General features: G+C 40.0%; 2 protein-coding genes and 1 long non-coding RNA gene across 5 annotated transcripts in view; 2 read left to right on the top strand and 1 right to left on the bottom strand.

Annotated features, from left to right (window-relative positions):
* LOC129704438 (uncharacterized) overlaps window positions 1–1,699 on the top strand; it is a 39,251-nt gene extending 37,552 nt beyond the window's left edge. For both annotated transcript variants that reach the window (XM_055647519.1, XM_055647509.1), the window contains one exon: window positions 582–1,699. In XM_055647519.1, coding sequence (XP_055503494.1) covers window positions 582–776 — 195 coding nt within the window. In that variant the 3' untranslated portion in view covers window positions 777–1,699. The remainder of the gene's footprint in view (window positions 1–581) is intronic.
* Window positions 1–14,117, bottom strand: part of LOC129704449 (uncharacterized) — a 71,723-nt gene that overhangs the window by 55,710 nt on the left and 1,896 nt on the right. The window lies entirely within an intron of this gene.
* The window catches only part of intu (inturned planar cell polarity protein), a 67,608-nt gene continuing 63,145 nt past the window's right edge, over window positions 9,655–14,117 (top strand). Inside the window, exon 1 of the mRNA XM_055647488.1 lies at window positions 9,655–10,754. Within this exon, the coding sequence (XP_055503463.1) occupies window positions 10,663–10,754 (92 nt within the window). The 5' untranslated portion in view covers window positions 9,655–10,662. The remainder of the gene's footprint in view (window positions 10,755–14,117) is intronic.

Genomic DNA, 14,117 nt, shown 5'->3' on the forward strand with positions numbered 1-14,117 from the left:
AAAGTCTAATGATGTATGCCTGCAATACATCAAACAAAATATATACTAGATATTATGGAGTTTAAATGCTGTTGATTATTAATTCATTCAGAAAGAATAACTCGGGCCTAGAAATTCATCAGCAGTCAATAGTGTACTGGATAATAACTATATTGAATTGTACTCCTTTAAGATTGGAAGCACAAAAGCACATGATCCTACTATAGCTAATTAGGAGCGCTTAAACTTCCATATTTTCTCTCCATTAGCATTTCTCCTCCTCTCAGCTACATGCTATTTTTATATCATTGTTGTTGTTACCATCATTTTGCCAATTTTGGAATTTTCATCCCAATGTTTTCGAACACTATAACCCTTTGATGCCCTTATTCTACATAAAGGCCATAAATGAAATGCACAAGTATAAAATGTTGTTCCGTGTTTGAGCATCTGCAGTTCAGTTGAGCATAATAAATTTGACTCAGGAATACATGTTGTTGTGTCGAATATAGAAAAAGAAAACTTTTCATTGCTATCTTGCTTATTGATACTGATACTGGAGAACATCTAATCATACAATATTTAATTGTCATTATTTACAGTTCTATATGGCTGCACTTAACTTAACAATAAATGAACACATGAATCAGAAGAAATACAGTTATCTTGACAAAAATGGACATTTTCATAACCCGTTCAACAGAGGTTTTCGACTGAACTTAATGGAGTTCTTTCACCTAATTGAGCCACAGAGGGCGTATGAACTCAGTATACTGGATGGGTTGCACATCATCTGAACAACATAAAAACCTTGACAAGATCTACAACTTTCTTCTTTCAAAATTAAGGCACAAGCATCGTTATATATTAATCTATTTCGAAAAAGAATATTCAGATACACTACCATAAAATGGTCAATTCACTAATTATGTATAATTAAGATGAAGTACTTTTCTTTCAACATGTTAATAAATATCATGCAAAAACGGTCTGGAGCAAACATTCTTGCAAAATTATGCAGTTAAAATAACTGTGAGTATTGCTTGCTTCCAACATCCAGATGTAGGCGTAAAGGACTCAAAATATCCTAAAACCTTGGATGGTGTAATATGAAGTGCAAAGACTGCTTGGCAAAATTCTATTTACTCAGGGAGTTAGTTGACTGTAATGGATTATTTTCCTTGGAATTGCTTTTGCTATCTGCAAAACTTGACTTTTAAACATGTATATGCAAAGAGAAATTGTTTCAATTTTCAAATCCACAAGAAATGTTTGACAGTGTTTAAAGATGCACAGATACGCATGGATTATCTTTGAATGTTTTCCAGGTGAGGGACAGGATATTATGGTTTCCCTATCAGTATATGTTTTCAATTTTGCAGAACTATTGACATCTTGATATTTTGCCAGGTTAAATGAAGTTAACTTTCCCCTCTAGAATATATCACATTTTAATAACTCTGTTATTGCAAATTCCTAATGTTTGTTTAATTTATTTGAACTGTTTTCAAATTGTGAATCTCTGAAGCTGAAACTTGAATTTGTTGATGAAGATGCCTACTGAATATAAATGTGTCTATAGATTTCACGATTGTGATTTATCAACTGAACTGAGTCACAGGCTCCATCTCCACCAATTGCATTTGATGCCCTGTCAGCTGTATAACAATTATGTCCTCTAAGATGAATCAAACCAAATGAAAACCAAATATAATCATGTCTGCACTTTGTATCGGCTTATCTTATCATCAAATAATTCTTAATTATAGTTTTCACTTCTAAGCATATATCACATGGCAGTTTAACCCAGATTGATTTCCAAATTGATGACAAAAACCGGAGCAGTAACTTTCCATGAGACTCTACGACAAGCAAAGCCGCTATCAAAATTTACGGTTAAATCATGTCATACAGCATTAATATATACTAGACTAATGTCACACAGGAGGCTTGGTCTCCCAACGCAATATTCCACCACTCACCCATAGCCCCCAACTGCACAGGCGCAGCTCATTTCCCATCATCGCTAGCACTCTCTCCCCCTCCTTTACACCCTCCCTCTTCTTTCCCTTCTCCTCCTCTCCTCACCAATCCCTCCCTCACCTCTCTCTCCCTCTCCTTTCCCAGACCGTCACTCCCTACCTCCAAAACTCCTCTCCCCTAGACCATACCCCCTCCTATCCCTCTATCCGCCACCTCCCCACTCCTCACCTCCCCCTAGCCCTCCTCACCTCCCCTATCCCCCCAGTATCCCTCCTCAACTCCCCCACTGCCCTCCTCTCCCTCTATTCCCCACTCCCTACCTCCCCCACAACTCCCCCTCCTCTTCTCCCTCCAACTCTCCCTCTTTCCCCCTCCTTCCCCACTCTCCCTCTTCTCCTCCTCCTTCTTTTCCCTCTCCTGTCCTTCCCAATCCCTCCCTCAGCTCTCCTTTCCCCTACCCTCAGTCACTCCCTCCCTCCTCCATAACTCCTCTCCCCTCCCTACTCCCCTCCTCTCCCTCTATCCCCTCTCCTCCCCACTCTCCCTCCACAGGATCTCGAGGTTGCCACTCATCTCCCTTCTTGCGTGCCCCGGAGGAGCATCAGCCGTTGGCGTCCTCAGAGCCAGGTCTCAGATCAACTTGGAAGCACCAGCGCCGGCAGGAGAAGAGACTAATCCGCACGGCGCTGACTGGCAGGAGAGGAGATCGTTCTGTGCATGCACGTTTTTTACGATTCTTAAACCTTGCTAACTTTTACATTATACATTTTGGTGCACTCGCAGCACAGGAGAACGGTGAGTGAGCTGGCGAAAAATCATAGCGCTATCATGTACAGTTTTTGCGCAAATAGAAAAAACGATCAGTTTTATATATGTATAGATAGATAGATGTTCTACAAAACTGCGTATTAGTTGTGCCTTAGTGATTTTTACAATTAAGATGCATAATAAAAGAGAATATCCAGTTAATGTCTTCAGATTTACAAAAGCACAAACCTGGTCCGAATACTTTTGTTCATTGTAAATCTTACTGTGAATATAACATCGCAAATACAACACATAACTTAATATAATCTGGTAATTTGAAGATACTACATCCTACTTGTCTTCAGGTATTTGCCTGGATATCAAGTGTTATTTCCCTGAATGTCACTTCAACTAAAGCCACTTAAGCTAGATGCAAAATGCTAGATTCTCAGCAGGCCAGGCAGTATCTCTGGAAAAAATGGATGTGGCTTTTCAGTTGAGGACTCTTCTTCAGACTGAGTGTAATAGGGAGAGCGGGAAAAAAACTGGAAGCAAAAAAAAAGGACAAATCAGGGCCAGCAACAGATGACCTTGGGTGAGGAAGTTCCCAAATAGGCAGATTGTTCAATAGCAAGACCGGATTAAAACATGGTCATGGAGGTAACCATTGGACTGGTTGTAACAGCAAATTGGTAGATTAAGCAGCAAAAAAGGAAAAGGCAGAGTCACCGAAATGGCCTATAGGGAGCGGCCATGTTGGGCCTAGTGTCGATATGTGCTGGGTCTAGAAAAGATCCAGAGGAGGTTTACAAGGAATGAGTAGTTTAACCTATGATGAGCATTTGTCAACACTGGGCCTGTACTCGCTGGAGTTTAGAAGAATGAGGGGGGCCCTCATTGAACATATGCAATAGTGAAAGGCTTGGATATAGTGGATGTGGAGAGGATTTTTCCATTAGTGGGCAAGTCTAGGACTAGAGGTCATAGCCTCAGAATTAAAGGATGTTCCTTTAGGAAGGAGAACAGGAGAAATTTCATTAGTCAGAGGGTGGTGAATCTGTGGAATTCTTTGCCACAGAAGACTGTGGAGGCTAAGTCAGTGATTTTTTTTAAGGCAGAGTGTAGATTGGTTACTCCACACTAACCAATGTAGTGCTTTATTATTAGAAGCTCTGCCTACTACACGGTTCATATTATCGTAACCCAGCTTGTGCTATTAGTCTGCGTGCCGCTACACAGCTGAAACAACATGCTGTTGTGTACTGTAAGTGTTCTTTAATACAATTCTGTTGTATCATGTTTGTGAGAATGACTGGGTCATTTGCACAGAGATAGTTAGATTCTTGATTAGTATAGGTATCAGAGGTTATGGGAAGAAGGCAGGAGAATAGGTGTTAGGAGGGAAAGATATAACAGCGCTGATTTAATGGGCCAAATGGCCTAATTCTACTCCTATCACTTATGACCGTATGGAGCTTTGTTTTAAAGTCACTTGTTCATCTTTTGTGTGTACACTTAAAGCCTGTTCATAAAATATGAAAGATATAAGTTCTGTTTAGATCATTCTCCAACTTTTACTTTGTTTCCAGTTCTTTTCCCGTCGGACAGCATTTGTGAACAGAGAAACATAATTAACATTTTAGGTCAAAGACCCTGTAGTTGGGCTTTGCCATCAACTGACATTAGTTACCTATGTAATTGCCAGCAAGTTCAGGCTTTCAGTGTACACGTCTCTGATTATATAATGCCTAAACTTGCTCCAGATGAATCTACCACCAACTTCTGCTGCTACAGTCAACAGATGACTTTCATTTGTTGAACATACTCATTTGATTTTGTCCTAAAACTCAGAAACTGCACATGTATAAATAGGAAAGAATGGAGAAGCAAGATCATCATATTTCTGCATGCTATGAATATTTAAAATTAATAAAGCCTATCAGAAAAATAAGTAACATATCTTAACCTTGACCTCCTAGATTAATGGTATATAATTAACATAGTCAACAATAATTTGGGTATTAATATAGTCCTTACTCCCCACGAATACCTGATTACATTTAGAATTAAAAAGAAAACCATCTTGTGTACAATAATATTATTAGAAAGCCATGTAGTTGGGTCCACACTTAGAGCACGTCAATATTAGTGCATTGAATCTCGTGGCAGTGTGTTACAGTTACAACCGAGAGTCTGCAATCCATTAAAACAGCATAACCCATATATTTGTGCTAGAGAGCTCTGCACATCTGTTATCAATAGAACCTCCCCATGATAAAAAAAAAGTGCCTTAAATAGCTTATTACTGGTTTGCTTCATTATCATCAGAAGAAAATAAACATTTTCCATTTTTCAAAATCATTCATTTAATAATAAAGGGCTTTCTATCCTTATGCTGCCTGGGCATGTATTTCAAATAGTCAACACCTGGTTTTTTGCAGTACAAATCTCCATAGACTTTCTGCAAATTGTCTGCAGCACACATGCACATTTGTGACACAATTGGTAAAGACTATTATTGCCAAAGTATGCAGAATACGATGTCTGACACTGATTTAATGACAGAATTGTATTTATGGAACTCAACACTTCAACTAGTAACTTAAACAGCTGAATCTTGCATCAAGCAGAAAGGAAAGACTCCCACTGGCACCATTCAAAGAGGGATCATCAGTACTTCCAGGTTAGTGTGATGTGGCATGCGCAGAAGGACCTATTCCTCACAAATAATTATGCTCAAACCAGTTGCTCATCACCTGGTTCCTTAGTAGAAACATAGAAACATAGAAATTAGGTGCAGGAGTAGGCCATTCGGCCCTTCGAGCCTGCACCACCATTCAATATGATCATGGCTGATCATCCAACTCAGTATCCCGTACCTGCCTTCTCTCCATACCCTCTGATCCCCTTAGCCACAAGGGCCACATCTAACTCCCTCTTAAATATAGCCAATGAACTGGCCTCGACTACCCTCTGTGGCAGAGAGTTACAGAGATTCACCACTCTCTGTGTGAAAAAAGTTCTTCTCATCTCGGTTTTAAAGGATTTCTCCCTTATCCTTAAGCTGTGACCCCTTGTCCTGGACTTCCCCAACATCGGGAACAATCTTCCTGCATCTAGCCTGTCCAACCCCTTAAGAATTTTGTAAGTTTCTATAAGATCCCCTCTCAATCTCCTAAATTCTAGAGAGTATAAACCAAGTCTATCCAGTCTTTCTTCATAAGACAGTCCTGACATCCCAGGAATCAGTCTGGTGAACCGTCTCTGCACTCCCTCTATGGCAATAACGTCCTTCCTCAGATTTGGAGACCAAAACTGTATGCAATACTCCAGGTGTGGTCTCACCAAGACCCTGTACAACTGCAGTAGAACCTCCCTGCTCCTATACTCAGACTATGGCATGGATATCAAATCTGGTGATGTTTAAATTGATTAAGTAAATATAACAATGCATATCCGTGGACCTTCCTGGTAGAGCTGGTGATGTGTGCTACACCAAAAAAGGGAAAGCCAAACTCTGCAGATTATCAGCCATATTTGCAATCAGTTTCCTGTCCTTTGGTGTAAGACAAACATTAAAGTTCTTTATTCAAATAAAACTACCTAGATTATATTCCTTCTTGCTAGAGATCAGAAGGCAAGAAAGCTTCCACTTGTGTATAATGAGAGTCAAAGCAATGTAATGAGTTAGTCAGAATAGTTGCTTACATCTAACAAGTACATATCATGATACATTTTTCTCAGTTAAAGATCATCATACTTTCAAAAATGCAGGCTTTGGAGTATGACTGTAACTCTGCCCACTAAAAATCTCAGATCTCTCTCACCACTAAATGGGAATATCTTTAGTTTCTACCTTGTAAAAAGAAGTTACAGTGCAGGATAAATGGGTCGTTTTCAAATCAGTAATCAGTGGACTGCCAGTGATCTTCAGAGTTCCTTAACCATTTAGAATCTATATTAATGAATTGGATAAGAATATAGTATATACCTGTACAATATTATAGAGAAATGTGCTCAAGATATAGAGATAGGTTAACAACTTGTGACAAGGATACAAAGAGCCTGCAAAGGGATGCAAGTACGTTGTGAGTGGACAAGAAATTGAATATTATGTGGGAAAATGTCACATCATCTAATTTCAAAAGGAGGAGAAAAAGGCAAGTTATTATTTACATGGAATAAAAACTCAACGGGATCTAGGGTTGTTATACAGGGTGAGGTTAAAAAAGGTTGGGCCAATATTCAATGCAGTTGAAAAGACTGAAAGGTGATCTTATTGAAACATGTCAGAAACTGAGGGAATGTTTCTTTTATTGGCGTATCTAGAACTAGGAGACAAAGTTTCAGAATAAAAGATCACCCATTTAAGATGGAGATGAGGAGGAAATGACTCAGAGGAATTTTCTACCCCAGAGAGCTGTGGAGTAAGGTATGCAAATAGTCGCCACATAAACGCTGCTGACAACATTAAAAAGTACCATCGCGCCAGGTCCCACTTTGTCTTCCACCCTCCTGCTACCCTATACCTCCTCCCTCGCATCCAGACCCCACTAGCCCTTCCAGGTGAGACATGCACCACCTCTAACCTCTCTACTGCATTTGCTTGCAAAGTGTTTGCCCAATTGGCTTTTTGGCTTTTTAAAGGGCTTTCAAAAAATGTGTTTTGTTGGCTTGCAAAGTGTTTGTCCAATTGCAAAGTGTTTGCCCAATTGGCTTTTTGGCTTTTTAAATGGCTTGCAAAGTGTTTGCCCAATTGGCTTGCCTATTAAAGGGCTTTCAGAAAACGTGTTTTGTTGGCTTGCAAAGTGTTTGCCCAAATGGCTTTTTGGCTTTTTGGCTTTTTAAAGGGCTTTCAGAAAATGTGTTTTGTTGGCTAGCAAAGTGTATGCCCAATTGGCTTTTTGGCTTTTTGTCTTTTTAAACAGCTTTCAGAAAATGTGTTTTGTTGGCTAGCAAAGTGTTTGCCCAATTGACTTTTTGGCTTTTAAAGGGCTCTCAGAAAATGTGTTTTGTTGGCTTGGAAAGTCTTTGCCCAATTTGCTTTTTGGCTTATTAAAGAGCTTGCAGAAAATGTGTTTTGTTGGCTTGCAAAGTGTTTGCCCAATTGGCTTTCAAAGTGTTTGCCCAATTGGCTTTTTGGCTTTTTAAATGGCTTGCAAAGTGTTTGCCCAATTGGCTTGGCTATTAAAGGGTTCTCAAAAAACGTGTTTTGTTGGCTTGCAAAGTGTTTTTCCAATTGGCTTGGCTATTATAGGGCTCTTCGAAAACGCGTTTAGTTAGCTTGCAAAGTGTTTGCCCAATTGGCTTGGCTTTTAAAGGGCTTGGTTGCAACAGTTTTTGGATGCATAAAGCGTGAATAAACATTTTATTAGATCAGGACTGTGTTTAATTGCGAAATTGGCGCTCATACCATGAATTCCGCTTAGTGGCAAGATGGCGCCGATGACGTCATTTCCGGTTAGCGGCAAGATGGCGCTGAGTGCATAATTTCCGGTTCATGGCATGATGGTGCTGACTGCAGAAGGCACAGAATGAAGACATCATTGAATAATTCAAGAGAGCTGACTGCTCTGTCTATGGTGAGTGTGTTGGACGTTACTTAAAGCACGTTTTTGCTTCAGCAGCAGCCACGACAGGAGGCTTTAAACATTTGAATCATTTGGTTTACACACTATGTTCACCACGTTCTGAAGTTACTTGGCATTTTAGTATTGGGTGTGTGTGTGGGTGTGTGTGTGTGTGTGTATAGGGGGTTGCACGTAAGGTCCCCGGTGAAAGGGCTTGATGAACGGAACCACTCAATCCATCTGGAGGACATCGCAGCTTCCGGTATATGTTGTTAATACACGAAACACGTACTTTCCTACCTGTTAAAAACCGCCAAAATTGTGGATTTTTGCTCTGTAAATAATTGTGGAAGTCAGGGTAACCGTGAGAGACATCTATCCTACTTCAGAACTCCAAACGTGAAGAGAGATGAAGGTAAAGAGAATCGAGAGCTGAAGGGACAACAACAGCTAAAAATGCTTGGCGAACATTGGCCGTGCAGATATCGAGATTGAGAATATTGGGAATTTTCGCGTTTGCTCACTGCATTTCATCAACAATAAGGCATTATTTGTGTTTTTTCTTGATTCCTTTGGCATCTGAAAAGTTGCAGAAGTGATAAATCTGGCTGTAAAATTTTAAAATCGCCCATGGTTCTAAAGTGGGTTTTTACATGCAAAAAGAAAACGCTTCTGAAGCTAAATTTGTCATTTAAAAAAATCTCCAGACTTCATTGATGTATGGAAAAGTAAGTTTTCTATCATTATGGTATTGAGATGTCTATTTTGGTAAATAATAAAATGACCTGACAGCTTAAACACCCACTCCCTTTCAATAGGATATTGTCAATTTACTGAGGTTGATTATGTCCACTTGACAGCTAACAATTATGCCATTCCTTGGCTTGCATCTGAGTAAAATGTAATTCAAAACCCACGTACGGTTTGCGTTTTTTTTTTTAAGGATACTGCCAGCCCATCAGCTGTGAGTGACTGAAATGCCAGCCCACCAGCCGTAAGTGAACTGCCAGCCCACCAGCTGTCAGTGACTGAACTGCCAGCCCACCAGCCGTGAGTAAGTGAACTGCTAGCCCACCAGCTGTCAGTGACTGAACTGCCAGCCCACCAGACGTGAGACTGCACTGCCAGCCCACCAGCCGTGAGTAAGTGAACTGCCAGCCCACCAGCTGTCAGTGACTGAACTGCCAGCCCACCAGACGTGAGAGACTGCACTGCCAGCCCATCAGCCATGAGTAAGTGAACTGCCAGCCCACCAGCCGTGAGTGACTGTACTGCCAGCCCATCAGCCATGAGTAAGTGAACTGCCAGCGCACCTGCTGTAAGTAACTGAGCTGCCAGCCAACCAGCCGTTCAGTCCATCCTCTCCCCCTTCTCTCTCACAGAGTCTGTCACCTGTTTTGGGCAGAATTTCTGGCAGTTTCTCAGCTGCCAGCCTGCCAGGTCCGAGTGACTGTACTGCCAGGCCTCGGTGACTGAGCTGCCTGACCTCAGTGACTGAGCTGCCAGCCCAAGAATCCATTCTGCCCACAATGTCCATACCAGCCCTCTGGAAACCAGTCCCTTCGGCCCACAACACCCATACTAGCGCAACAGAAAGCACCTCCTAAGGCCGGCCCTGGTTTCTATTACCTTCATAATATCATGTAAATTTAAACGCGTTGGCTGAATACATTTCATATTTTTTTTACATTTCAAACGTACTTTATGCGAAAACCACGGAGGAGAGATAACAGAAATGACTCGTAACTTTGCAATTTAGGATAAAGCCGCGCATATTGTTTTTGGCAATTGCCTTTCAATGGAAAGTAAGAAAAAAGTCATCACGGTAAAACCGATAGTTCAGAGAAACATTCTTCTTCGCTTTAGGCGTTTGCAATCAATGCAGCAAGCCCCAATCAATCGCTGAAAACGGGAAGGTTGAGCATTAGGACCCGTGGGGATTGGATTTGACTGAAGAAAAATGCAAGTGAACCCACCTGCTCCGCTGGAGGCAACAAGTCTCGGGGATTCTTTCCTCCACGTCTAAAGGTCTATTTTCAGGGATCAGATCTGTATCAGGGCTCGAACTTCAAAGAGGAGGAAGATCGAAGGCAGCATTATCCCTAGATGTTTGGCAGCTGAACTGTAACCTCACTCAGACGTGAGCAAGCTTTCATTCGCTTGAATAAACGAAGCAGTATGAAAATGCTCCCTGACATCCTTTGGAAGGAGGGATAATCGCCCTGCAATTCTCGGGAGACGTGAGGCAATAACGGCAATAAGAAGACGATAAAACAACAAATTCGGCAATTTACATATCTTGTATTTAACTTGGTCTGCAAATATATACAGTCTAACATGACTGCACGATGTATACATTCAACTGAAAGATGATCTGAAGCCAATGATGTTTAATGTTGGGAGATACGGCATCGCAAGGCCCGCAAACAGAAATCTGGATAAATTGGATTCACTGCAAAGTGTACTTGTTCACAGGTGAGCACCTAATGGACTGTGGCGGCTGTTTTAAACCTGTTTCAGTTTACTATCGTACACAAAAATGCTGGAGAAACTCAGCGGGTGCAGCAGCATCTATGGAGCGAAGGAAATTGGCAACGTTTAATCTTTCCATGCTATGCTACGTGTGAGGGAAATATTTGGGATGAACATCATTTTACTAGTTAAAAATTGTTGGGTTATAATCAATATCGGAAAATAGGTGATTAATGACATTTAATGGGCTTGAACTTGCTCTGAATTTTTTTTTTCCGACAAAAATAATATAGATTGAAACGTGATGGTAACCTTCTACAACTCGTTAAAATCCTCATCGCAAGATTTAATTAATTTCATGTGACCGGCAGCTTGTAACTGGGTCACATACCACTGTAATCCGAAATTCATTACCCCTCTCCCAAAGTATGTCTATAGTAGGATTAAATCTGTTTATTGCTTTAATACTGATATTATAATATACTACATTTGGAGCAATCATACGATGAAAGTAAAGTCCGCGGAGTGAGTATGCCAGCTCTATTTAAATAACAGGCCGCATTGTACTGTGGTGTTGATCTGTGTTGTACTGCCAACCTAACTCCAGACTTAATTAAACGGCATTCAAATGCTTTCAAACTTACATATGATTAAAGCCGAGGATGGAACGACAAAAATATATAGCTCCATAAAGCTACGTTAATAACCCAGACAATAATTTGAAATCCCCAAATCGGCTGCATTAAGCTCACTCAGTAACACAACACAGCTAAAGAGGCAATATGAAAGTAGGTACAAGGGCTAACAAAATGATACAAATAATAACGTTACGGTCCCCAGGTGGGAAAGGGTTGTGTACCGGTACAAATAACACATTTTGATTTGAGAAATGTAGATGTCGTTCTCGGCATGCGTTATCTATGAAATGACATTTGGATATTTTGACTTCGATGGGCTGAACGACTTAATTATCTTAATTTGATACGTAAGAAAGTTAAGAATTTATTTTCTGCACATAAGATAATTAAGAAATTTGGTCTGGGAATTTCGGGAGCTTCGAAGTGCCATACGGAAAAAAAAACGTACGCCCTATCCTTTCCACTCATTACTGTGCCTCAGCATGAAGAACTGTTTTGGCCCTCAACAATGAGAATAAAGAAAACAACTTCAAAATGTCCTCAATAAATATAAAGGCAAGAGGTTACTTGTGACAAACTGAATTACTTTAAATTAATAAATTGCTTTAAGCATTTAAAACGTAGCTTTACGATGTAGAAATAAGGAACTGCAGATGCACGAAAGAACGCAAAGTGCTGGGGTAAGTCAGCGGGTCATGCTGACCGACCGACCCACTGAGTTATTCCAGCACTTTGTGGCCTTCCAATGTTGCCAAACACGGAGGAAATATTGATGTAAGATATAGCTTGTAAGAGCAAATAAACATCAACTCAAGATTAGGAGTTGTGAACATTTTGTTTAGAATAATTTGCAACAGGAAATTTGTTTTTCTTGTTAGTGAATTTGGATGTTTTTAAAATGAATCTCTGAAATTCATAAATTAATGAATCTTTGAGGTTGTAAATTTTGGTGCAATAATTCAATAATGCAATAATACCAATAATTCTCATTAGACAATGTGTTCAATTTAATTCTGATTTCCTTTTGGTATTCCAGGGCCAATGGTTGGGAGGGGTATTTAAATTAAACCTCAACTCATAGTAATTCTCACCTGAATCAAGTGGAGCTGTCAAGTATTACACAGAAGAACACGTTTTTCAAATATGTTTAAAGGCCATTAAAATAACGTTGGTCGGGAAACAATTAAACTCATAGGATATATAACCGTGCAGGGATCTTGTAGACCTGATGTATGTCAGTAAGGGACTATTGTGATTAAAATTGAATAAAAAAGGTATTTGATGTAGGATGACATGTTCAACTTTTTTTCCATCAAACACAAATAATAAAAATAATAATAATGGTAATATATCCAGAAATTTTCATCTCACAATACTGGTATGAATAGACTTTGTCCCATGTATCATTCTACCTGTCTATTGCATTTGTTTTATATTGAAGGGCAAGATTTATTGTAGGGCTGACTATTTCATCAGCTGATTTTACAGCGTATTCGTAATAATCATTTAAATTCAATTAAAATGGAAGGACGCGGATTAGAAATAAAGTTGTACATTATGTTGAAGGAAAGGTGGCTAAGTTACTCTTTTTCAGGGCAAAATCTTTTTTTTATGGTGATCAACCAGAAAGACAATGGATTTGTCAAATTAAATAGTTTGGCTCTTTCAGTGATTTTTATATTGGGACCACAGTTGGGCTCCAGTCTATAAGATGCCAGCCTTGCTATTCCAAGATAGATAGAAAGTGCACACTACAACATGGCCTTTTTCTGTATTCAGGAAACAGTGCATTATCAAATAAGGTGCTTTTTGGATGAAATTAGATGTCACTTACCAGAGTAGATGCTAAATGGATACTACTAAAGAAGAACCAAAATGGAATTAAATGTACTGCCCCACATTTCTCTCAGAAACAAATAATGAATTAACTGGATTAATGGTTCTTTATCTTGTTCACTGATTATGTGGGGTCCATTTGATATACATTCTCCTTGCTTCTTGTCTACATGACAATAGAGGATGGATTTTATTTTTTAAATAACTCTGAAATATTTAAAGGTTGTAAGTTTATAGACAATAGGTGCAGGAGGAGGCCATTCGGCCCTTCGAGCCAGCACCGCCATTCAATGTGATCATGGCTGATCATCCGCAATCAGTACCCTGTTCCTGCCTTCTCCCCATATCCCCTGACTCCGCTATTTTTAAGAGTCCTATCTAGCTCTCTCTTGAAAGCATCCAGAGAACCTGCCTCCACCGCCCTCTGAGGCAGAGAATTCCACAGACTCACCACTCTCTGTGAGAAAAAGTGTTTCCTTGTCTCTGTTTTAAATGGCTTACTCCTTATTCTTAAACTGTGGCCCCTGGTTCTGGACTCCCCCAATATCGGGAACATGTTTCCTGCCTCTAGCTGTGTCCAAGCCCTTAACAATCTTGTATGTTTCAATGAGATACCCTCTCATCCTTCTAAACTCCAGAGTGTACAAACCCAACAAGCCCAAGTTTATTTTCAATATATTATTCTTGGCATTCAACAATCCTCATTTTGTCCATTAAAGGCAATAATATATTCATGTATTTTGTGTTGTTTCATGTATTTTGACACGCTAGAGGCAGGAAACATGTTCCCGATGTTGGGGGAGTCCAGAACCAGGGGCCACAGTTTAAGAATAAGGAGTAAGCCATTAAGAATGGAGACGAGGAAACACTTTTTCTCACAGAGAGTGGTGAG

Source organism: Leucoraja erinacea, chromosome 1 (assembly GCF_028641065.1).
Source record: "Leucoraja erinacea ecotype New England chromosome 1, Leri_hhj_1, whole genome shotgun sequence".
NCBI classification, from domain to species: Eukaryota; Metazoa; Chordata; class Chondrichthyes; order Rajiformes; family Rajidae; genus Leucoraja; species Leucoraja erinaceus.